The 26,117-nt window shown below is 35.1% G+C and overlaps 1 protein-coding gene and 1 long non-coding RNA gene across 4 annotated transcripts in view; one reads left to right on the top strand and one right to left on the bottom strand.

Moving 5' to 3' along the window:
- LOC115216326 (UV radiation resistance-associated protein) overlaps nt 1-26,117 on the top strand; it is a 99,376-nt gene that overhangs the window by 55,107 nt on the left and 18,152 nt on the right. For 2 of the 3 annotated variants that reach the window (XM_036506314.1, XM_029785544.2), the window contains exons 7-15: nt 709-803; nt 3,826-3,931; nt 4,604-4,730; nt 8,593-8,677; nt 15,583-15,816; nt 20,579-20,669; nt 24,286-24,346; nt 24,965-25,130; nt 25,490-25,568. In XM_036506314.1, the coding sequence (XP_036362207.1) occupies nt 709-803; nt 3,826-3,931; nt 4,604-4,730; nt 8,593-8,677; nt 15,583-15,816; nt 20,579-20,669; nt 24,286-24,346; nt 24,965-25,130; nt 25,490-25,568 (1,044 nt within the window). The remainder of the gene's footprint in view (nt 1-708; nt 804-3,825; nt 3,932-4,603; nt 4,731-8,592; nt 8,678-15,582; nt 15,817-20,578; nt 20,670-24,285; nt 24,347-24,964; nt 25,131-25,489; nt 25,569-26,117) is intronic. The other variant, XM_029785545.2, reaches the window with a different exon arrangement.
- On the bottom strand, nt 17,871-18,327 carry LOC118765038. The gene is made up of 2 exons (XR_005000881.1): nt 18,282-18,327; nt 17,871-17,976 (listed from the first exon to the last, which is right to left on the bottom strand). It is a non-coding gene; the product is annotated as an uncharacterized LOC118765038 (long non-coding RNA).

Here is a 26,117-nt window from a genome sequence, read left to right as displayed (position 1 = left end):
CAACATGTTCTCATACTTTAACCACACATCTCTTAGCATAATGCCACCTCTCCATGGGATCATAGTTTTGCAAGTTGCATAGCAACTTTACTAGTGCTTGTGCCATACAAAAATCACCCTGTATACACTAATCCAATTTATACTTGTCACACACACACAGTCCATTGCAGTTCTGTCTGATTTGATATTTCTAAATATTTGGTGTTCTTTCCACTCTTTTTTTTTTTTTTTCATATGTTCTTCAATTCCCACCACTTCACCATTCAGTTTGACATTTGATCTTCTTCTCACCTACTTTGAGCTTTCCTAGAGTGACACTGCCTTCCTGCAGTCAACTATAAGTGGCTGCAGAATAGTCTTAGTGTTATGGCAGATGAATGCAAGATCCTTCTGCAAAGGATCAACTGATAAAAAAAAAAAATCACCATTGCAAGCACACCACTTTATACTAGAGCCGTTGCTCTTATTAGAATAAAAACATAGATATAAAACCATAGAAAGTAGAGAAACCTGTTTTAAAAAATTTTTCTTTAATCTTTGTATACAAATTTATATTTATTTCTCTCTGTATTTTGTATCTAAACTTTTAATTTTAACTAGACTGGTTTTCAATTGCCTTCTTGCTTATATTTTCATTGTAAGTTGTATTTCTTATTCTCACATTTATCTTATATATTCATTAATTACATGTTTAATTTCTTATTTCAGAAATGTACTAAATTCCCTAGAGATATTTCTCGTTCATTTTATCAAACAGAACATTCCAATCTCATATTTTCGTATGGACACAGTTCTCTAACGAGGTAAGTTTAAATTCGTATGCAAAACTATTATCTCTAGGAAAATTATTGGAATAAAGTAATCCACATGCAGGCCAAATCGACGCCCATTTTCCTTCACTTTTAATTTTGCCCCACAGCTTTGTGTGTTCATATTAGAAACTGGTATTTATAGAAATTCAAAATAAGATAGTTCATCAAAAATGAGATATTTTATTGGCAGAATTGATAGAGCTGGCAGAAATGTTAGCACGCCGGATGAAATGTTTAGCGGTATTTCGTCTGCCGCTACATTCTGAGTTCAAATTCCGCCGAGGTCAACTTTGCCTTTCATCCTTTCGGGGTCGGTTAAATAAGTACCAGTTACGCACTGGGATCGATATAATCGACTTAATCTGTTTGTCTGTCCTTGTTTGTCCCCTCTGTGTGTAGCCCCTTGTGGGCAATAAAAATTAAAAAAAGAATTGATAGAGCCTCAAACCAAATATTTTAATATTTAGTTCATCCCTTTACAGTCCAAGTTCAATGAAATAAGTACTAGTCAAGTATTGGAGTTGGTATAATCAACTGATTCCTACCCAACTCAGCACTTGGCTGCTAGTTTTTCTAGCCCCTTTTTTTGGTGTCGTGTTTTTGTTTTCTAATTGCAGAAATGATTTTTAAAAGAGATATGTTTTAGATATGGTGGCACTTGTATTTAAAAGCAATAAAAATGGAAAAGTGAGAGGCAAAATGAACAGGGAAATAGAGTGTCTCACTTCGGTTAAACAGGAGGCAGAAAACATGTGACTTTCCCACCTCCATCTTACTTCATCGGCATGTGACATTGACTGTAACGTTACAACTGCTGACCCTGCTACGTTACACTTCACCAACAATCCCTGTGCGAGTTATGTTGAAGAGGGTGCTGGTGACAGTAGTGACAAGGAGATCAGTAGTAGAACTTTAGCATCTACAACAGTAGCAACAACATCTCATGTGACCTGGAGCTAGCTTGGAAACAAGGTCACTTAAGCTAAGATCGTGTTTCAATGTAATAATGAGACCAGGATATCTTGTTTTCAGTCATTCATGCTTGTCAATGACTGTAAAGTGTACACAGGCCTAGTTCAAGTGGAGTGCTAATATTGTTCCGGAAAGGTCTGCATCTCAAAGTATAGACAATCTTCTTGGTTTTTGGTGGTAAATCAAGAATCCTGAATTTAACAGCAAAGCGACAATTCAGGCTACTGACCAGTTAGGTCTCTATGTGACTTCTTCAGGCATCTAGAGACATTCTTGTAATGTCCCACTCATAAATACTAGTGGGTTATTAGAATGGCATCTTGGACACACACTGGAATTATATTGGACTATCTGATAGATGTGAGTGAAGACATTACAAGTCTACTCACCCAGTTCCAGCTGTCTGGTGGGTACCCACTGGATTTTTTTTAACATGCCATTGTAAACATAGATAAACCATACTGTCACTTTCTGATCGAATCTAAATCAATATTCATTAGGTTAGTGGATAGGTATAACATAAGACATCCATGATGTCAGGTGGTCAGTTGCACAAATCGCAAGTTTGTCGTCTACACAGATGGCCTATATAAAATTCTTAGACAGGAGCCAGATTGTTGGAAGCTGAATGTGTCATTCCCTGCCTGGAAAGCCTACAGTAACTGGATTACTAATGTAGTTAAACTGGAGTTGATGAGTGATTGTAAACAACTGGTAGTGGCATTCTCTGAAGTGAGCCATTAGAGTAAAACTGATAAAGTAAAGAAGTAATACTAGAAAGCAATAGATTACAGGGATGGGGCTAGTTAGCAGAATATAAGAGGCAATCAGCAAAGGCATCGTAGATGTGCCAACAGACAAAATGATACTCAATTACTTCTTTGAAATGAAATATGAAGATTGCATTGTCAGATCTCTTAGACATTGGAGCACAAAACCATTTGATTGTTCCACAAAAAAGTATACCCTTCATGGTTTGTCAAATCCAGGTAGGCAGTGGTTTTCCAGCTTCACTTTTCAGTTTTCTCAACTGTTTTCAGTGTTGTAATGACCTAAGGATAATACTTAAATGTCTACCTTGATGGCCTGTTGTGACACTTGGCAAAAAGCTGGACTGTCATGAAAAAAAAAAGCAACAGCTGTGAGTTGTTGTGTGAGAAGCAAATTACTTTCATTGGCCAGTTTGTCCAATGGATACATGGCAAATTTATTGACTTCTCTCTTAACTTATATATGTTGCAACAGGTAACAGATTGGGGACATTCCCAGCTGTGTGAGCAGGGAAGTGGTGGTATTGAGGAAGAAAAGAAATGAGAGTGATATTGATAAATTCTGGTCCATAACTCTGCTGAATGCAGAGATTAAGATTTTGCCCAACGTTTTATTAAAAATGTTAAAATGATGAACCAAATGCTTAACAGTATAAAGTTTCATATCTCTACTTTGCCAGTTCAGTTGACTCCACTCCATTTGTACAAAATTGTGGTACTGTGTCAAGGGATGGGAAAATTGTTATTGAAGCTATTCTCATCACCATCATCATCATCATCATTATTATTATAATTATTAAGGCAGCAAGCTGGCAGAATCGTTAGCATGCCTGGCAAAATGCTTAGCAGTATTTCGTCTGTCCTTACGTTCTGAGTTCAAATTTTGCTTAGGCCGACTGATAAATTAAGTACCAGTGAAACACTGGGGGTTGATGTAATCAACTAGTTTCCTCCCACCAAATTTCAGGTCTCATGCCTTTAGTAGAAAGGATTGTTGTTGGTGGTGGTAGTGGTGGCGGTGGCTGCTGCTGCTGACAGAATCATTAGCATGCCAGGCAAAATGCTTGGTAGCATTTCATTCATCTTCACGTTGTGGAGTTCAAATTCTGCTTGGGTCAACTTTACCTTTCATCATTCTGGAGTCAATAAAATCAGTACCAGTTGAGTACTGGGGTCGACACAATCAACTTACCCCTTCCACAAAATTGTTGGTATTGTGCCAAAATTTGAAATCATTAATTATTGTTGTTGTTGTTTGGTCTTTGTTCCAGAATCAATACAATACTGCGTGCTATCAGACAAAACAAAGCATCCGCCAAAAGACTGCGACATGATATTCAACAACAACTTCAAGCATCAAAGGAGAGGAATAAAAAGGTACGATTTGTGAAAAAAACTTATATTTTTGCGAGTTTTGCCTGAATTCTCAATACACAAGTTGCTTGTTCAATATTCTAATCACTGTCTCAAATCTTTTGATACCAACCTTCTTGAGACCACCCCTAGATTTATGATTGGTAGAACCTTTTTTGTTTTAAAGTGATCATCATCATCATCATCGTTTAACGTCCGCTTTCCATGCTAGTATGGGTTGGACGGTTCGACCGGGGTCTGGGAAGCCTGAAGGCTCCACCAGGCTCCAGTCTGATCTGGCAGTGTTTCTACAGCTGGATGCCCTTCCTAATGCCAACCACTCCATGAGTGTAGTGGGTGCTTTTTACGTGCCAGGCGAGGCTGGCAATGGCCACGATCGGTTGGTGCTTTTTACATGCCACCAGCACGGAAGCCAGTCAAGGCGGCGCTGGCATCGGCCACATTCGAATGGTGCTTTTTACGTGCCACCGGCACAGGGATCAAACCTTCCATCAAAATTTTATGTAAATTCAAGTTCCAAACACTAGTTTAATAATGACAAAATTATTTTCCTAAATTCTTCATTATTTTCAAAATTGGTATATCTCAAGAGAAATATTGCAATTAATGGCTTAAGAAGTAAATCATCAGAAATAATGTTAATGAAACGGATTTTATTTCTTTTCTCTTCAACAGCTGTCTGAAAAAGAAGAGCTGTTGCTGCGAGTGCATCAACTGCAAAGTGAGATGCAATGGCAGTCAGCCAACTTACAGAGTCAAAAGGAAGAGAGGGATTCTTTGACAAATGACAATCATATTAGAAGTGAGTATTGATGCAATTTATTACTGCTGCCACCACAGTCACTATCAACACAATAGATAGCAGTGGGGGACCTCTTTTTTGCTAAAAATACAATTTTTTAAGTTGTACTGAAGAAGGTCATCATCATCATCGTTTAGCGTCCGTTTTCCATGCTAGCATGGGTTGGACGGTTCAACTGGGGTCTGTGAAGCCAGAAGGCTGCATCAGGCCCAGTCTGATCTGGCAGTGTTTCTACGGCTGGATGCCCTTCCTAACGCCAACCACTCCGTGAGTGTAGTGGGTGTTTTTTACGTGCCACCTACACAGGTGCCAGACGAAGCTGGCAAACGGCCACGGACGGATGGTGCTTTTTACGTGCCACCGGCACGAGGCCAGTCGGGGCAGCGCTGGCAACTTTATGTAATTTTTAAAAATATTTAATAAAATGAATTTTCTACTTTATAAACACAGTGAAACCTAGTATACAAATGACATTTTATAGTTGTTTTTTTTTTAAAGAAAAATGAATTGACCACTGGTAGGCTTTAGGATGAAAATGTATTTTTCTTTATTGAATTTACATTTGGACTAAGAGACTAATATTATACTTCAAATGATTTATAAAAACTTGTGCAAAGGATATAGAAGAAAATCTGCTGGCTTTTCATTATCTGTAAATTTTGGGTTAATTACATTCTAATGAAGAGAACTTCAGGTCAGTTTATCACAACTAATTGTATGAGGTATTTGTATGGTTAATAAATCAAAAAGCAGTATCACTTTTGATGTATATTTGTAATTGAAATCTTGGGACATAAACTGAAAGTAAATTTTGCTATAAATTCAAATTTTTAGAAGCTAACATAATTAGAAAGAAACAATTATCTGAGGAATATTTAATGAATCTGTCCTGACAGATAAATATGGTAGATTCAATAGCATTAAACATATGGATATTTGTTTCATCATCATCCTTCATCATTTAATATCTACTTTTCCATGCTTGCATTGGTCAGATGGAACTTGGTGAGACAGATATTTTTATAGGTGGATGCCTTTGTTGTTGCCTCTCCTTACCTGTTTCCAAATAGGATAATATTTCCCTTGGCCAGACATGTTTTTGCAGAAGACTGGAAACAAACAACATTGCTTGTATAATGATGATGCTCATTTACAGCCTTTATGTGATGTCAAGACAAGAGCATACGCATACACACAACATGCACATGATCAGTTTCATTCAGTTTATCAAATTTACTCACAAGGCTTTGGTCAACCCAGGGGTAGAGTAGAAGACACTTGCCTAAGGTGCTGTGCAGTGGGACTGAACCTGAACCCGAGACCATATGGTTGGGTAGCAAGCTTCTCAACATGTTAATCTGGCACCTATTCTCTATAGCTTGAAGACTTGAGATATGCAGAACTAATGATTCTACCCAGACCTGCAAATAAATATTTATACAGATGTAACCCTACAGGCATTAACTTGTTGTCCAGTACCACATCTGTTTTATTGCAAGGTGCAGTATTGCTGTTCATTGTCCATACCTAACATCAAAGGCCTTCCACCTCATCCAATGTACTTCTGTAAATATAAAACAGTAAGATATGATTTGAGAGAGAGATTTGGCAGCTATTTCTAGCAGATAAGTGATCATGTAGAGTCTCCCTTATTGGCTTGAGATCACTAAATAAATTACAAAGCTGTGAGGGGAAAACTGTGATAGTAGCAACCAACTGAAATAGCAAATAAGAGATTCATTAATTAACAGTGAACGCATTTAGTAATTGGCAAATTAAGAAATTGGCAAACATAATTTTACTAACATAAAACTTTCAGCACAATTTCAAATTACTAAAGCTATACAAGAAAGAAATAGCCAAAGCTTTAGCCACTCTGAGAAGGTCCAGAAAAATCATTGCTATTTGTGATATTTTTAAAATATGAATTATATTTATAACCTTATATATTCAAAGATGACTATCAAGAACCAACTACTTTTTGTATCTGTGAATATTGAAAAAAAACCAAAGCAATACAAAATAAATCCCTGAATAATGTATTCCAACCTGTCAGCAATCACCCCTGGTTTTATAGTATAAATTTCCTGGTTTACAGTTATCTAAAGTAAAACCTTCCATCAAAATTTCATGTTAGATCATGTTCCAAGTACCAACTTAATCATGACAAATTGATTGAAACAAAGTATATTTCGACAGGTGGAGGCGTGTGGCTTAATGGTTAGGGTGTCAGAATCGTAATCATAAGATTGTGGTTTCAATTCCTGGATCAGGCAACGTGTTGTATTCTTGAGAAAAACACTTCATTTCACGTTGCTCAAGTCCACTCAGCTGGCAAAAAATAAGTAATGCTGCGATGGACTGGCGTCCCGTCCAGCTGGGGAACACGTACACGATTGAAACCAGGAAACCGGGCCCATGAGCCTGGCTAGGCTTTAAAAGGGCACATTTATTTAGTGGAGGCATGTAGCTTAGTGGTTAGGGTGTCAGCACCATGATCGTAAGATTGAAGTTTCAATTCCTGGACCTGGTGACGTGTTGTGTTCTTGAGCAAAACACTTCATTTCACGTTGCTCCAGTCCACTCAGCTAGAAAAAATGAGTAACGCTGCGATGGACTGGCTTCCTTCCAGCTGGGGAACACATACACCATAGAAACCAGGTCCATGAGCCTGGCTAGGCTTTAAAAGGGCGCATTTATTTATTTATTATATTTCAATAGAAAGATGATAACAATGAGGTTAATAATGACAATATTATTTTATTAAATTCTTCATTGTTTTCAAAATTAATTAAAACACAGGTGGTATATTTCAACAATGTAATGGTGCCAAAAGAGTTAAGATATGGTTGAAGGTTGTTATTTAGCACCACCAAGCTATAAACAAATTTATATCATTTTAGATTACCTGTTGTAGTGTTTTCTAAAATAATAAATGTAAAAGAATCAAGCTGTAAGTCACATATAATATATGATTAAGACTGTTGATTGTTGAATATATTGTCATAATTTTATTTACATTGCTTTTTCATACCAGTTTGATTTGACGGTACATTCTATATTGATGCATTTTGCAATGACTTTCAAAATGCTAACCACTTACTTTTAAGTGATTCCAAAATGGAGAACTACCTTATCGTTTTAGATATATTTTAACCTTATGGCTAATAACTGAGTTTTTTTGCTGTTCCTAACACTTTGTTTACATACAAGGTTAACTCTTTTGTTACCATATATCAGTTGAAAAACACTGCTTTCATCATCATCATTATTATCATTGTTTAATGTCCACTTTCCATTCTAGCATGGGTTGGACAATTTTGACTGAGGGCTGGCAAACCAGATGGCTGCACAAGGCTCCAATCTTGATCTGGCAGAGTTTCTACAGCTGGATGCCCTTCCTAACACCAACCACTCTGAGAGTGTAGTGGGTGCTTTTTACAAGCCAACTCCTTATCAAACTTGTGTCAAGAGTAGAAAGCTAGCAAGGCTGTTAGCACATTGGGAAGAATTCTTTGCAATATTAGTTTTAGATTGCTACATTCCGAGTTCAAATCCTGCTGAGATCAACTTTGCTTTCATCCTTTCAGGGTTGATAAAATGAAAGTATCACTCAAGTGAAGAGGTTGATGTAATCAACTGATTCTCTGCCCCCAAAATTACTGACCTTATGTCAAAATTTGAAACATAAATTAAACACGAAATTTTGATGGAAAGTTTTAATTTAAATCACTTTAAGACATGAAGTCTATGTTATAGAATCAGGGTCAGCCTCAGAAATTGTAACTACATATGATCGATAAATTAACATAATTTTTTATTTTTATTAACTATGAGAATATCTTGGACATTTTGCTTACAGAGACATTTTTACAAGAACAATATGCAGCAATTAAAGTGGAGCGAACGGAGCTGGAAGAGAAGAGAAAAAACCATAATTCCCTTAGGTAAAAAAATTACTGTTATAATTTTACACAGTCATCATTTTAATGTCCATTTTCCCATGTTCACATGAGTCAGATGGAATGCATTGTGGCAGATTTTCTATGGCTGGATGCCCTTCTTGTCACTGTCCCTAAGCAAGGAAATATTGTTCTCACAGAAGACTGAAAACAAAGGAGACCAATTGTATGATGGTGATGCTCGTATACAACTAGCATGTGATATCAAGGCTATGCAAATCTAATACATGCATGCACATATATATATATATATATATATATGTGTGATGAACTTCTTTCAGTTTTTGTTTACCAAATCCATTCATAAGGTTGGCCCAGAGCTTTAGTAGAAGACACTTGCCCAAGGTGCCATACAGTAGAACTGAACATGAAACCATGTGGTTAAGAAGAAAATATCTTAACCACACAAATCCTGCCCTCACCTATATGCCATTTATGCACCTATATTGAATTTTAATATTAACCTTATAATGCTTATTGTTAATAATTCTTTGTTTCAAATACGAAGCTCTTATTAGTAGTAGATGATGAAATTGAAAGCTAGTTCAAACTTTTAAGAATTCTTTACATTTGAACAGCTTTATTGCACGGAAGCAAATAAATTATTAAATGTAACTCTATTAAAGTTTTAATTCAAATTAATAGATTCCACAGCTTTAAGAAATCAACTTCAGATTTAAAATTTTTTAAAGTACAAATCTTCCACACAGATTATTTTATAATGTTATTTTATATTTTCCTTTTGTTGCACGTTTTTCTTAATAATAATAATAATAATTGCTTAATAATTTAATTGTTAAAGTCTATTTTGAAACCATTATTTTTGATTTTTAATCCTTAAAAATCGTATGTATTAAAAACAGAAAGTGTGTGTGTGTGCCTGCATAAAACAGCTTTAATAACTGTAAACTATTGAGCTATATTTGCATAACCTAATTTCTGAGTGTTCATACATTTAAAAACATTCCAGTCAAATGTTTAATGCATGTAGTTTTCCATGGGAAAATTCTTCAAGATTATTGTTTTAGCATAATTCTACAGAATATAATACATAAATGAGGTTTTGTAAACAAATCCCCACTAAATTGTTTTATTTCCTGCTGCATGTTAACCAATGTTTTAACTCTTGCTTTATTTGCCTTCCAAGCCTGCATTTTATCATTGCTTTTTTAACAAGTTGTGTACACATTATTATTTAGTATTAAAATGTTGGAAGGTTTACCGAGGCCTTATTTTTTACTTTTCATGAAAACAGCAAAAATAAATGATGTGGCTCAGTGATTCATTCACTAAACACAAAAAAAATATTAGTTTCCTTCCACTTTATTTATTTTTTTTTTTTTGACATTTTAGAAGGTATATAATGGATATGGTTAACCCTTTAGTATTTAAACCGGCCATATCCAGCCAAAATATTTAATCTGTTTTATGTTCAAACTGACCAGATCCAGGCTCTCACACCTACCCTACAATGTTATTCTACATTAAGTAATTACACCATCAAGATCTTGAAGATATGAGATAATGCATGATTAATTCAAATCAATGGGAATCAATAAGCATTATGTTTGATTGAATAATCTGAACACTAAAGGGTTAATGCCACAAATTCACTAGTATTTTGCTGGATATGGAGGGATTAAAAGGAAATAATGATTTTAATCAGAATTCAACTCTAAATGATAATAAGAAGAATCATTTTAACATCCACTTTTCCATGCTTGCATTGGTTAGAGAAAATTTGCAGGGGATTTTTCTATGGCCATTTTACCTTTTCTTGTCACCCACCAATTTCCTGTTTTCAAACAAGGTAATATTTCTCCATGGCCAGACATGTTTCTTCAGGATATTGGAAATAAATGACACTGCCCATATGACAGTTACACTGATAGCCATCATGCAATGTCAAGACAAGGAGATACAAACACCCTCCCACACACACACAAGCATGATGTGTTTCTTTCAGTTTCCATCAACCAAATCCGCTCCCAAAGCTTTGGCTTTCAAAATAGAAAAGTGAGTCAGTCAACTCCAAGGAGTAGAAACCTGTGTAGTATTATTTAAAAAAAAAAAACTGAGGAAATAAACATAGTGAGTAACTCCATGTTAATTGGTCAAGTGGTTTTTGCTTTTTTTTTTGTTTCATTATTTTTGGACGAGGTCTACAATGTGTGTATATGTAACAGTGGCATTCTGTTGTGGGTTTCAACTGAATACAAATAATACAGGACGAAGTTGTATTTCTTGCTTTTTCTTCTGTTACTACATTTATTTATCCATCCACCAGTAATTCTTTTAAAATATACTCTGAAGCTGATACTTTTACCACCAAACTACATTCTCTTTTCCAGTTTTCCTTGTTCTTTCCCAGTCCATTACTAAAAACCATTATTATCTTTATATACCTTACTATTAACCATATACTCCTTGTTTAATAACTAACCAAGAACTAAAATTATCTTTAACCATCTTCTGTCAACATTTGCAAATGCTAACCAGATGAGTGTATAAACAACTGAATACTGCTGTATGAATTAAGAAATATATTCTTCCTGTACTAAGATGAAAGTAACAGATCAAAGACATTGCGTGTCGTGTATTGAAAATGTGAAATATTTGCTGGTAAACATACAAACCTTTAGCTGACTCAATCCAGCTTACAATTTTGCTAAAAAAGAAGTAATGAATATTAATAGAGTAGATTCTTCATCTGTGAACTTGTTTCTTCTGTCATAATGTTTCATAATTAAGACTTATACTCTTCAGCTGTTTGTCAGCCACCCCAATTAGTGATTTGACCAACACTTACTCATGTACTTTGTACCGTTTGTTTAAAAAAAAATTTTAAACTTTTTATAAACAGGAACTGGATTATATTTCATTTAATGGTTCATGTTGTTCATTAAAGATAATTTACAGATTTTAATTCAGTTTTTGGATAAACTCAATTTATTAAAATGGAACACTTTTTACTCAATTTAAAATGTCATACTTTCAAGATCTTTTGTATTTAAAAAAAGAAATCTTTGAATTCGCCAAATTATAAGTCTGTTACATTTCCAACCTGTTTTATTTCACTCAAAATTAATAGAAGTTTATCTGGTCTATTACCATAATGATAGAATTTTGTCTGTCTTTTGGAGGTTACATATCAAAACATGAAATAAATTTTAGTGATAACTGTGAAGTCAATGCATAAGGCTCTATCCAAACTTTAAACTGGTATGATTATCTTCTTGAAGGAAATCTGAATATCTTTAATCCTGTGGCATTGTTTACTTTGTCAAATTTTATACTTATATATTCACATTTCATAAAATTAATCCTGTATTATCTCGTAGCTTTGAGATTTCAAAGATGTGATTATTTATTTTTAGTATGACATTGCTGGGTAGATGTTAGAGAGAGGCTGGATCTCACCAGTTTTAATGTAAAACAGGTAGAATATTTGGGCCAGATATGGCTGGTTTAAATGCTAAAGGATTAAAACAGCCTTACAGGACTATTTATCAATTGAAATTCTTGCCCCAAAATATGTATGCATGTGCTTTGGAAAAGCCTTTGCCTCAGGCTAATAAATAGGAAAAATGTGTAAAAGTATGACTTCCAAACATTGAAAATTTCCATAAAAAAATGAAAGTCAATATATTGATCAGTTTTACATATGTGTGTGTGTGTGTGCGTGTGTGCATCTGTTAAAATTTTAATAAAATTTATTTATTTGGTTTATGAATAGGAGCGTTCTTTCTTTTCAAATTGCTATGGAAAAATGTTTAGTAAATGTTTTTCACTTCATTGATAGACTATGCAAGTGACTAACATGTGCCCTATTTTGCAAGATATTTCAGTCAACTCAGCAACTAAACCTGACGGACTAGCTACCTTCTCTGCCTTTACATCCTCCATTGTGCTTGTGACTATATTACTATCAACTGCTATGTCTGGTCCCTGTGTTGGGTCTATTTGGAGTAGATCCTCTTTCTCTCTTTCATACATTCTTTGCATTCAACAGCCTCTTCTAATAGTACTTTCGAGCCTCTTGGTTTTTAGAATCAGTTAAAGCACGTGTGCCGTTAACATTCTTCACTGTCTTCTCCCAAATAATGTCTTGAGTTTCTTTTCTCAAATACATTTGCTTTGCTATTCAGAATACCTGACATCTCTGATCCTTAGATTGAAAAACATATGCAAACTTCTTACTTTCAAATTCTCTTTTAGCTACTTCACATTGTTCTTTGCTTCTCCGTTTCTTCCAGTCTTTCCTGTCCTGTCTTCTGGTTTTTATGGCTCTCTCTACTGTATTATTCCGCCACCACAGAATTTTCCATTTGGCTGAGACCTTACTCCAACCATAGATCTGGCCTGTGACACTCAGTAGTTTGTCTTGTAGTACTTATCTCAATCTGCAGCTGGTTGGTGACTCTTTCAACTGCCGTACCTTCCTATTCAATATTATTTTGTCTCTCAAGGTTCACCTGTCTCTTAGTCTAAAGTCACTAATCACTGGTCTATGTTGAGTGGTACATTCTTCACCAAAGAAAGTGTTGACATTCATTACTATATCTGTCTCATGTCCCATCTGGATTGTGTTTGCTTGATTATAGGTGACGAGGTGGCTGGCCAGTTTCCTGAAGTTAGCAAATCCTTATATTGTGTCAGAGGACCCCAAGAACTGTAAATCCTGCTTATTTCTTGTACCAATAAACTATAGCTTCTGTTATATGCAGGAGAAGTCCATCATGTCCATTAAAATCACCAGTCACAATCTGGTCATTGTCATTCATCACAGAGATAGTCCTTCTGTTCATATACCGGTCCTGACTGTAGTACATACACAGAGATATGTTGTGATACCTACTACTGTAATTAAGCTTAATTATTCTATCACACTCTCAGATTATCTCGATTACTTTATCTATTTCTCTGCTAAAAAAAAAGAAAAGGTATGCCTACTTCTCCCACCCTATTATTGTTACCTAGAAGAGTATTTAATGTAGTTGTTGGTTATGGTCAGTCAGGAAGTTACCATTGGTGTGACACCTGTTACATTGCTCCTAGCAATATTGGCAACCCCTCAGATCTGCTGGCTGGAGGCACATAATCTCTTTACTAAAGGAGGCAGGACTGAGGAGTCTTATTGCTAAGAGCATAATAGGTGTGAAACCAATGGTAACCTTCTGACCAGCCATAACTGATGACTACATTAAATATTTCTGCTCAAAAGATTTTAGTGTGCTTTTTTCAAAAAGTTTCCTTTCTCCATACTTGATGTTGGCAAAGGCAAGGGTTGATACAATGTGCCATCAGTATCATTATGGTCAAGGTTATTAGAAGACAGAATGATAGAACATACCGCAAGGCATCTATGTTTGACATTCTAATAATTCTGCCAGTTCACTGTCCTTGACTGCAACTTTGTCAACCCTCAAAAAAGTGAAAGGTAAAATAGACCTTGACAAGATTTGAACTCAAAGGACCAATATAAATACCACAAAGTGTTCTATCTGTTGCTCTGATTTGGCCAGTTTGCCATATACACTCATACACAATCTACAATATTATTTTAATGTCCACTTTTTCCATAATTGTATGGGTAAGAGAAAACTTATGGGGGAAAGATTACCCCTCCAGTCACTAGCTCTTACCTGTTTCCAAGGGAGGATATATCTCTTTGAACATGAACTGCTCAATGGCTGAACATGTTTCCATAGAAGATTATGAATGAATGACACAGCTTATATGATGAGGATTTACAGTTTGTGCATGATGTGCAGACAAGGCAATTCACACTCACAAACACATTTACATGCGTAATGGGCTTTGAGTTACCAGATCCTCTTACAAGTTTTTGGTGGATCCAGATAAAAGACACTTGCTCAAAGTGTCATGCAGTGGGACTGAACGTGAAACCACATGGTCACAAAGTGAACTTCTTAACTACAGAGCTATCATAAAATATATCTGTGATAACTCAGTGAAAGATTAAAGGAAATGTATATATTTGCTCAGAAATGTGATAGTAACTAAGACAAAACCATCTCAAAGAAAACCTTGTTGGACAAAAATATTGAGAAATCATCATCATCATTTAATGTCCGTTTTCCATGCTAGCATGGGTTGGACAGTTCGACCGGGGTCTGGTAAGCCAAGGAGGCTGCACCAGGCTCTAGTCTGATTTGGCAGTGTTTCTACAGCTGGATGCCCTTCCTAACGCCAACCACTCCGTGAGTGTAGTGGGTGTTTTTTACGTGCCACCGGCACAGGGGCCAGAGTAGGCTTGCAAACAGCCACGATCGGTTGGTGCTTTTACGTGTCACCGACACGGGCGCCGGTCAGGCAGCGCTAGTATCTGCAACGTTCGGACGGTGCTTTTTACATGTCAACGGCATGGGTGTCTTAACTACAATTTCCATTTGAATTTTTCTTTGATGTTGACGTATTTGACTCAACAGGTCTCCTCAAGAACAGCAGGAGCTAATAAAAAATAAAATGGAAAAACTATGAATTAAACCATTCCTTTTGCTAGACACATATAATATTGAAAGGATTTCTCTGTGTATCTCTTATAAAATATTGTGATATGAAAGACACATACAGAATATATCGTTGGTGACCCACCCAGCATTTGCAATTTATGTCAACATTTTCTTTCCTTGTTTTGGTGTTCAAGTTCTACTAACTTCCTGTTTCTTCCTCAATGACCATTTCCTTTCCTCTTTTTAATCCACCCCTAAACCAATCGTTTTCTGTTCATAACTAAACTATGAATATCTTGAATTTTCTACTAGTTTTTCTTTATAAATTTCTATGTCTCATTCTCAGTTGATAATTTTGATTTAATGCAGTTCTCCATTTGACCCTTGATTCTCCTGTTTGCTTTTTACATTTAGCCGTCACATCACATCCAATATAACTGGCTACTCTGCACTCTTGGAGGACTTATCAGTGTGGGGTTGTAAGGTTACAAAGGGTAGAAAATGCTTCATTACTAGGAGCAAGAGTAACCTCTCTGATAAATCTCGGGCCAAGGACTCTTCTTGTAATGACATGCTTTCCTCCTCAGATGAAGAACTTTTCACAAAGGAAAATGAAAAAAATTTCAATATTCCTTTCTATAATATTTTGTAAGTGTATTAAGACTTTTATGAATAACAAGGTTTGTTTTCTTTATTTAGAAATAGAGATGTTTCTCTGTTTAAAACCAAATATATTTTGTATTTAGTGTTTGGGTCTTTCATGCTTAATTCTAATAGGATATTCTTCAACATGTATTTAAAATTTTAAAAGGTTAGATTTAAGATCATACTGTAATAATTCTTAAAATCTGTATCACTGCTAGCATCAAAAGAAAAGCTTCATATATATTTAAAATCAAAAAACTTATGCTTACAAATTGTTTTAGAAATTCACTTTTAAACAATATATAGAAGAATTAGGAATTTTTTTTTTTTTAAAAACAGATATTTTCAAAAACTTTGTTAAATTTTATTAGTGTCTAAGAACAGTAAAATAATTTAGTAAAAATTCTGGATTCAGGGCACTCTCCTTCCCACTCTTGAATTTCATTTTTGTTATTTTTATTGATTCTTTAATATCAAGTTATCTTTTCTCTATGAATTTTTGTCAGCAATTCAGTTAATTTCTTTTGTTGTCATTATGACCCTTGCATAGAGAATTTGTCGCTTGTTATACTGATAACTGAATCTAACAAAAGATGCAGTTTCTATCAAGATATGCTTTGAAATGTAGCACCCAGAGGTTTGTTGTATTGTTAGCTAGCCCCATGTCAGACCTAATCAAGCAGAGCTGTGACCCATGTTGCCATGATTATTCATGCTATTAATGATACTCTGTTCCAATCAAGCCCCTTGACCATTGCCATCACAGCCCTTTTCTTCCAGCTCGTCTCTTCCTCACAGTTAATCCTCAAATATGTAATATCAATTGGATCAATAACCTATTCTACATTTCATGGTTCAATATTGATGTCCTTTCTTTCTCTTATGATCATCATTATTGTTTAACGTCCGTCTTCCATGCATGCATGGGTAGGATGATATAAATACTCTCTCTTTTACTTTACTTGTTTCAGTCATTTGACTGCGGCCATGCTGGAGCACCGCCTTTAGTCGAGCAAATCGACCCCGGGACTTATTCTTTGTAAGCTCAGTACTTATTCTATCGGTCTCTTTTTGCCGAACCGCTAAGTGACAGGGACGTAAACACACCAGCATCTCACAAGGCATTGGTTGGCCTGGGGCTATAGCTGAAGACACTTGCCCAAGATGCCATGCAGTGGGACTGAACCCGGAACCATGTGGTTGGTTAGCAAGCTACTTACCACACAGCCACTCCTGCGCCTAAATATAATTTTTTTAAATATTTTAAAGTTCTGCCTCCACTTGAGATATTTTTGGCCTTGGTTATTCCTAAGCTGATAGAATAATCACTAGTTATGCAATATAGTCACATGCTTATCTCTAACAGATCTGTAGCTTCTAGCTTCATAATATTAATGTAAGAAATCAAATCACCTCGAAATCTCAGAGGTACTGGTTATTTTTATAGATGTGGGCACACCTCTGTGGTTAAGAAGCTCACTTTCCAACCTCGTGGTTTTGGGTTCAGTACACTGCACAGTACCTTGATCGAGTATCTCTTATAGCCTGGGTCATCCAATGCTTTGTGAGTGAATTTGTTTGGCAGAAATAGTATGGAAGTCCATTGTGTACATGTATGTGTAGGTCTTTGTTTCCCCCTCCCCCACCACCTTATTTGTTTGCATCCCCTTATTACCTAGCAGTTCAGTAAAAGAGACCGATAAAGTAAGTACTAAACTCAAGCGGTTAGTACAGGGGTTGATTTAGTTGACAAAACCCTTCAAGGTGGTATGCCAGCATGGCCACAGTCCGATGACTGAAACAAGTAAAAGATAGAGGATAATGACATATTTACTGTAAAAATCAAGGAAATAATGGAATACAATTTTCTTTCACTTTCTGAATCACTAAGTGGAAAATGGGGAAAATAAAATGAAAATACTGAAATGGAAAGAAAAATGGGGTGCGAGTGTAAGAAAATGAAGAAGTAAAAAAAGACACTCCAACTATGACTATCCTTTTTTTTTTCATAGCTAGGATTACCTTATCCAATATACCCTGCTTTTTTTTTTTTTATCAAGATCGATAGTAGGATGTGAGTTTGAGGCATATTTCGGCTTCTCTTTCTAGCAGGTCAAGCAACTACTGTAAACTTTTGAAAATTATTGCTTTCTGTTGAAATACCTTATATAATGAAATTTTTGTATACAGTGCTCAGGTGCACCACAACTTGTCAGAAAGTGCATATAAAGTACATGCAGTAATGTACAAATGTCTGGAAAGCGTACAATGCATGAGTCAGATACATGCTTGTGTGTGTATGGAGGGGAGAAAATCAGGTGTAGTGTTGGCGAATCTCAGAAAGCACGAAAGTTTTGAAGGATGCAGTGCTCCGACAACTAACAACTGATGCCGGCAGTTTGTTCCACACTTCAGCAACTATCGGCGTGAAAAAATGTTTCCTGAAGTCATGGGAGCTGTGCTGTTACATTCCATTTGTTTCAATTAATTTTTTAAAACAGCACAGAACTTAGTAAAATAACTTTGTTGTTATTAAGTGGTGTTTGGAATTTAAATTAACATAAAATTTTCATGGAAACTTTTGATTTAGATCAGTTTAAAAAAAATAAAGATAATCTTTATCATACAATCAAGAGCACTCTCAGGTAGGATGGTATCGAAAGTGTTAAAGTTAGCAAATAAGAATTCGTAAAAGAGCAGTGATAGGATTGCATCCTAATTAAATGACTTGCTGTTATTAAAAAGTTGGCTTCTTTTTTGTTTTTAATGTAAATTACACCATTGGTGTCCATTTTCCAGACAGTATTTAGACAGATGTATGAAATTGCAATTTTAGAGCTTTTTGTGTTTCTTGGTGGTTTTGTATTTTTTTAATTAGCCATATGAACAGATTCCTTATTTCATATCTTCTTTTAGCTTGCACATCATATATTGGCTAGTGGAGGCGCAATGGCCCAGTGGTTAGGGCAGCGGACTCGCGGTCATAGGATCGCGGTTTCGATTCCCAGACCGGGCGTTGTGAGTGTTTATTGAGCGAAAACACCTAAAAGCTCCACGAGGCTCCGGCAGGGGATGGTGGTGATCCCTGCTGTACTCTTTCACCACAACTTTCTCTCACTCTTACTTCCTGTTTCTGTTGTACCTGTATTTCAAGGGGCCGGCCTTGTCACTCTCTGTGTCACGCTGAATATCCCCGAGAACTACGTTAAGGGTGCACGTGTCTGTGGAGTGCTCAGCCACTTATACGTTAATTTCATGAGCAGGCTGTTCCGTTGATTCAGATCAACCGGAACCCTCATCATCGTAACCGACGGAGTGCTTCCTCCATATATTGGCTGTCATCTATAGAATGCTGGCATGTAACGCATATCCTTTTAGTTGGCATCATAGTCTTATTCCTTAAATGTTTCATTTAATTAAGATGAAGTGGATACCAACATAAAACATGGCAACATCAAGGAAGAACCAAATCTTTAAACAAATGCTCATTTATATATTCATTAAGATGGTGATGATGATTGAGCATTAAGGCTTATTGTCTTGTGTAATATTTTTGTTTTTAATTTATAATGCTGTATATGATTTACCTACATAGTTTATGTGTTACTGACACAGCTATTTTTCTTATGGTATTTTTTTTTCCATAATAATTCTGAAGGTTCTATAAATTTTGCTTGCAAACTTCTCATTTTCAACAGAAGTTCAGTTGCTATTTCAGTGGTGAATTCACTTTTTTGTCTCCTTGAAACTTCTTTGAAAATCATCTTCATGGTTCTTTTGGTCGGTAATTTTTTTTATAAAAAGATATTTCGTTAGAAGAACATTATTTCCTACAGATTGATATCTCTATCGATAAAGACTTTCCTACAGCAGTAGATTGGAAGGCGGCAAGCTGGCAGAAACGTTAGCATGCCGGGCGAAATGCTTAGCAGTATTTCGTTTGGCTTTACGTTCTGAGTTCAAATTCCGCCGAGGTCGACTTTGCCTTTCATCCTTTCGGGGTCAATAAATTAAGTACCAGTTACGTACTGGGGTCAATATAATCGACTTGAACACGTCTGTCCTTGTTTGTCCCCTCTATGTTTAGCCCCTTGTGGGCAGTAAATATTTCTACAGCAGTAGATTGGCAGAAAAGACAAAAAAATAATAAATAAATTTTTTTAAAAAAAGGCATGTGAAAAATTGCCTTACCGTATTTAGTTATGTCCCTTTGTATTCTGGGTTTAAATCATGCTGAAATTATCTTTACTCTTCATTCTTGGGAAGTCTATCGAAAGAAGAACCAGTTGAGAACTGGGATTGGTTTAATCAACTATAATCTCTGTCTCTTGCTCTCTCTTGTAATGTCTGGTATTGTGCTTCTTTTAAATATCAATATTACTTTCTTGTGGTTGTTTCAACATAGGTTCAGTTGCCATTTCAGTGATAAATTACATTTCATACAGATGCAATAAAACTTGATTTTTTTTAATTTTTTCTCTTCTGAACTCAGTGTTCATTAAAAAAAAAAATTTTTTTAATCTTTCTGAAACTTTTTTGAACTTTTCATCTCCAGAATTTGTTTAAATCAATTCACAACTAAAAATATTCACAGCAATTTTTTTGCTTGTTTTCTGTTTATATAAAATAGAAGTATTCAAATTAATATTAACTCTTTGGATGTCAACATGTTTTTTTTTTAATTTATAACTAATGTTTTTGTTTACAACACAATATAGAATTAAATGTAACAAATTCTTCAATTCTTCCCTTTTTTTCACTGTAGAGAACACTTAGTTAAAGAAAATGCTCAGTTATGGATACGGCGAAAGCAATTGATAACAGAATTAGCAGAATATATTTATCCAATTACTGAGGTAAGGATTTTGTATGTCATTTAAATTACAGTGAGCTTTGCTGCTGCCACATCTGTTTATGTTTCCCATGCCACTTTCTCTTATTTCCCCCCTTTACAGAATGTTTATTCTTCTCAACTTTAATGTACAAAATGCAGAACCTGATTCCATTTACCAATTTTATTGAACAAATTTTATGAACTCACATTAACTTACTTGTTTTTATTCAACAATTTCAGCCTGTTTTCAACTAAAACATTTGATTCTGTTTAGATCTTCTGTGATCAATAAGTGCTTATATAGGATTTCTAAAATATTCCTGTGGTTTCTAATAGAAATGATTTTTGGTCTGAGGAGAGATCGCAGATTCTACGCACAGGACTTGTGAGAAGTTATTCAGCTGATATTTGGTTTGAATCTTTGTTGATTCTTAGTTGTTGGTTGGAAGATAATGGCAATAGGGGAATAAAATTATGAAAAACATTGAGTATGTGGTTTTGAAAAGGCAACCAACTAATAGTAGACTAGAGATGGAGTGAATAGGGCTTTCATAGAACAAGCAATTTAAGTGAAGATATTGCAGTAATTGTAAAAGAAGCAAAGAGGACAGATTTAAGATAAAAGTTAGTTTTTCAGATAACAGATTTTTATATTCCATAGTCATCAACATTAGCACTACTTTGCTCAAACAGTAACAAGTGAAATACACACACACACATTATCATATTATATGATATTGGATTCATGGAACTTTTATAAGCTGGTAACCAGGCTCTCATTGAATAATTTCTCAAGGTAATGCATAAGAAAGAATAAACCTAAAGAAAGTAAATTTCATAAAACTCAAGAGTACTAATCAGTAATAAAACTCCTAAAGCTCAAGTACCATTTAGTAACTGACCTTTTTCGAAATCCAGGAATGTAAAAGCTCTGTTTTGTATTCAGTCAAAGCAATGAGCACACAAACAGAAACTTAAGCTTCACATGTACAGGAGTATTTAGCTGTTGGTGCATCCATAAAATGAATTCCATGAGCATCTTTGAAAGCTTTGGTAGAAGTTGTAGGTGGTTTTTATTATCTGAGTAATGTAATTAGAACTGGAGGTTTTGTATTAATAGTATTGTAGCCAGAGTTAGGAATGGGTGGTAAAAGCTCATGGTGGGGGATATTTTGTGTGTGTGTGAGAGAGAGAGAGACAGACAGAGACAGACAGACAGACTCTTTTGAAGCTTGTGTAAGAAGAATTTTGCTGCAAAATAGATTTAATGTAAAAGACTTGTGACTTGTGTAATGTTATTCAGCTGAATACATGTCATTGATTGGTTGAAATTACCAAAATACGACAACTTTAACACAAAATAACTACGTAAACAGAAACTTTTCTCAACAATACTAAGAGTAAAAGATGTTTTATATGACACATTCTACCAGTGTCTGAAGTTTGAAAGTGTTACAAAAAGTTAATTTCTCAATCTGCCGATGAAAGTGAAGAGATCCAGAAATAAGTTGAGACCGAGCAGTATAATTTGTACAAAAGGAAGAACCTATGTGAGATGAAGACAGTTGAATAAGCAACTACACTGATGTAACAAATATGTCACTCCTGCTCCAGAGCATCGGCTGCGGGGTCATTCCGAAAAGCTCTACCTGCGACGATTTCATCTCAATCGAAGGAGAGGAGCTTTCTCCGTCCGGGTTGCGGATCCGTGGAACAAGCTGCCAGACGAGATGGTGAAGATGCCGACGACCGCTTTGTTCAAAGCCTCCCTTGACCTCAAGTGGCCTGAACTCTTTACATGAACACCACCCTGTACTTAACTCCATGTCCCCCTACATGGCCTTGCTATTTGCTTTTGAGCCAAATTAACTAACTAACTAACTAAATAACATGTAATGTAAATAGATGATGAATATTGAGTAAAAATGTGTCATGCTGAAAGTGGGAGGAGAGGTACCCATGGTAGTGAAAGATAGCAAGATGTTTAACTCTCCAGATGGAATGATTCTGAAATGAGAGGGAGTTATAACACACATGCTATTCTGAAGTCTCAATTAAACATAGGAAAATGCAATTTACATTAAGAATGATTATGATAACTGTAATTGTATCTTCCACTTCTATGGTTGGTATTACAATGAGCTTCCAACGGTTCTATCCCAATTTACATTATAAATATATGTACTTACTTGGAAATGGATGCATCGTGTTCAATTAAATAATAAATAATATATATATGTGTGTGTATATCTCCACTGTTATTTTTTTGTTCCCAACTTTGACCCTCCATAAATCCTAAATTTATTTTAGAATTTATGGGAGCGACTATCTTTGAAGACTCATATTGTCATTGAATGCTCAAAATGAGGAATAGATAGACAGCTGACAACTGATGAAGGGTCCTTTCTCTGTGTTTACTTGTCCTGTTTTCCATTTTTTCCTCATTGTTTACATATTTCATGTTATTTGCACTGTTGGTTACATCCTGTACCCATATATGCATGCATGTATGTATGTGTGTGTATATATATATATATATATATATATTGTTATATTTCGGAATGGTCATATTTGCACAGCAAATATTTAAACGTACTATATATATATATATATATATATATATATATAAACATTAATTTATGGTAAGAATTATAGCTGGACAAATATTTTTTTTCTAACTATGTACAGAAAATGGATATCAAATTAATCAAGGTTTCAATCTTGATACCATAATCTACCAAACTACATGTCAGTTTCTAAATAGTTTAATGCTTTTGTTGCCAAATTTCTATTGAACTGCTCTGTTTTCATTTTAATTAATTTCAAAGAATAGGAGTAAAGTAACTCTGTCATTATTGAGCTGGTGTTTGGAACATAAATCAGCATGAAATTTTGCTGGATGATTTTAATTTAAATCACTTTAAAATAGGGAGTTTGTATCATAGGACAAAAGGAAATCTCAAGCAGGCTGGTATCAAAGGAGCTGAATCACAAAACAGTCACTTTCTGTCTTATTATTTATGGTGCTGCTTGATTAATAGGACAAGAGAAGTTAAATTTGGAACTAATGACTCTTCAGCAGAGATGCAGACACCTTATCTGACCAATGTAACATTTCAAGAATCAAAATGACTTTGAGCAAAATTCTTCCTAAATTAACATCAGGATATCTTATAGCTAAGGTTTTTCTGCTGCTAAAAGAAAATTTATTTTCTCTCCCTTGGAGTAATTTAAATTATATTTTCAAGTAAAAGTCACTTTTTTAATTAGTTTTTTTTTTTATATTGATCTTTATTCAACCTCCGTGCCGGTGGCACGTAAAAGCACCATCCGTTCGTGGCCGTTTGCCAGCTCTGTCTGGCACCTGTGCAGGTGGCATGTAAAAAGCACCCACTACACTCACGGAGTGGTTGGCGTTAGGAAGGGCATCCAGCCGTAGAAACACTGCCAGATCTGACTGGGCCTGATGAAGCCTTCCGGCTTCACAGACCCCAGTTGAACCGTCCAACCCATGCTAGCATGAAAAACGGACGCTAAATGATGATGATGACGATGATGATGATGATTCTATTGATGATCTCCATATTAACAACAAATTATGTCTGGTTAGTATACACACATATTTTCATTAATTACAGGATTCTAATAAACAATTTTTCATCTGTGATGTGAAACTTCCAAATGCAGAAGACATTCAAGGTAACTTTTTGGTTGTGGTAATTTATTTAATTATTGTGTTAATTTTATTATTGATGGTAATACTGATAGCTAATATTCAGTTTGAGTCCCCACTAAATCAAATTGCAGTGCACTGACTGAATCCAATTTGCTCATTTCCATGGTGACAACACCAGGTATATGAAACATGTGAACAGTAAAACCTGTAATTTGCTCTATTAAGCTACATCTTACAAAAGCAAACTGTGAGCTTCTTAACTTTACTTACTGGTTGCTCATACCTTTTATCTTTTACCCATTGCTTGTTTAAGTCATTAGACAGCAGCTGTGTTGGGGCACCTCAGTATTTTCATATATGAAATTTATTAACTTGTGGCTAACTTATCTCTTCAATTATATATCAGTTACTCATAGTAGGAAATGTTTCATTTATGACTTGTCTAGCACTACTGAACCAGTGTAAGGGACAAGTCTTTCCAGTATGTAACTGAAAGTACTCCCACTCCAACATTATCAACAAAAAAAACGAAAGAAAGAAAAAAAACATCAATGCTTTTACAAGAAGCATTCTCTATTATTTTTATTATTGTTAAGTTGGTTGAATTGTTTTAATATTTTTTTTTTTTTCATATTTTTCAGGGCATGATGACACCATGGTTGCTGTTGGATTAGGCTACACGTGTCATATGATTTTAATGTTGTCTCATATTTTAAATTTGCCATTACGGTACCCCATGGAATACCGTGGCTCTAGGTCTCAGATCCAAGACCACATTCACACTAAATTAAGTGAACGAGAACGCAAGTGAGTTTTACATTACTTACAATTCCGTTTCATGTAATTGTTGTCTTTCCTCAACTCCTCTGAAACCATAGATTTATTACGGAGATGTACTTGCATAGCAAGTGACCTGATCTGAGATCATGTTCTGAAACAAAAACAATTGCAGCGTGGAAGGTGTTTATAAACCATTTAAGACACACAAAAACTGTTAGATTCATTTTAACATTTAAATTTAATCTGTCAAAATATTTCCGTTGCTTTGAAACTGCGATCTGTTCACTGACAAAATTCCATGCTGCATAGATTTATTGTTTACAGCTTCTGAATATCCTGATAAACAAATATATTATCTATTCATACTTTCTGTTTCAATTTTGCAGCTTTCCATTATATAGTAAAGGAAAGAAAGATTTCTACTTTCATTATGGTGTTTATCTTTTAAATAAGAATATTAGTCAAGTAAGTATAGCTGATATCTTTTGAACAATTTTTTTTCTTTTACTAGATCTCAGCTACACTATGAGAATTACTGTTATAGTGTTATTTAATGTAATCAGCATGAATTCAGTATTTTTAAACTAGATACTTCATATCCATTTTCTCTTCATATTTTTGCATAGATTCTATGGTTTCATAAATCTAAACTCTGGCATAAGTTGCTGGAATTTGCACAGCTATCTATCCTTAATATTGAATTTGATAAATATATTCTAACTTTACTTTGAAACAGGTTTTGGATAATAGCCTATAGAACTATTTGAGCTTCCATAGTAGAAATGCATTTTTGTTTTATTGCTTGGTCAGGAGGACTAGCAGTATTCATGACCCATTAGAGGGCCTCCAAAACTGGTGGAGAGAATGCCAGGGAGGAAGGTATCCTCAAAATAAAAACCTGACCTGAATACTTCCAACAGAGTGATTTTATTTAAAAGCACATAAGGAACAGGTGGTAAACTGAACAACAGATTACAGATTAACTCTATAACCAATGTAGGCCACAATGAGATT

The sequence above is a fragment of the Octopus sinensis genome, linkage group LG10 (genome assembly GCF_006345805.1).
Source record: "Octopus sinensis linkage group LG10, ASM634580v1, whole genome shotgun sequence".
NCBI classification, from domain to species: Eukaryota; Metazoa; Mollusca; class Cephalopoda; order Octopoda; family Octopodidae; genus Octopus; species Octopus sinensis.
The sequence above is the reverse complement of the archived record's forward strand: the minus strand, read 5'-3'. Positions and strand labels throughout refer to the sequence as shown.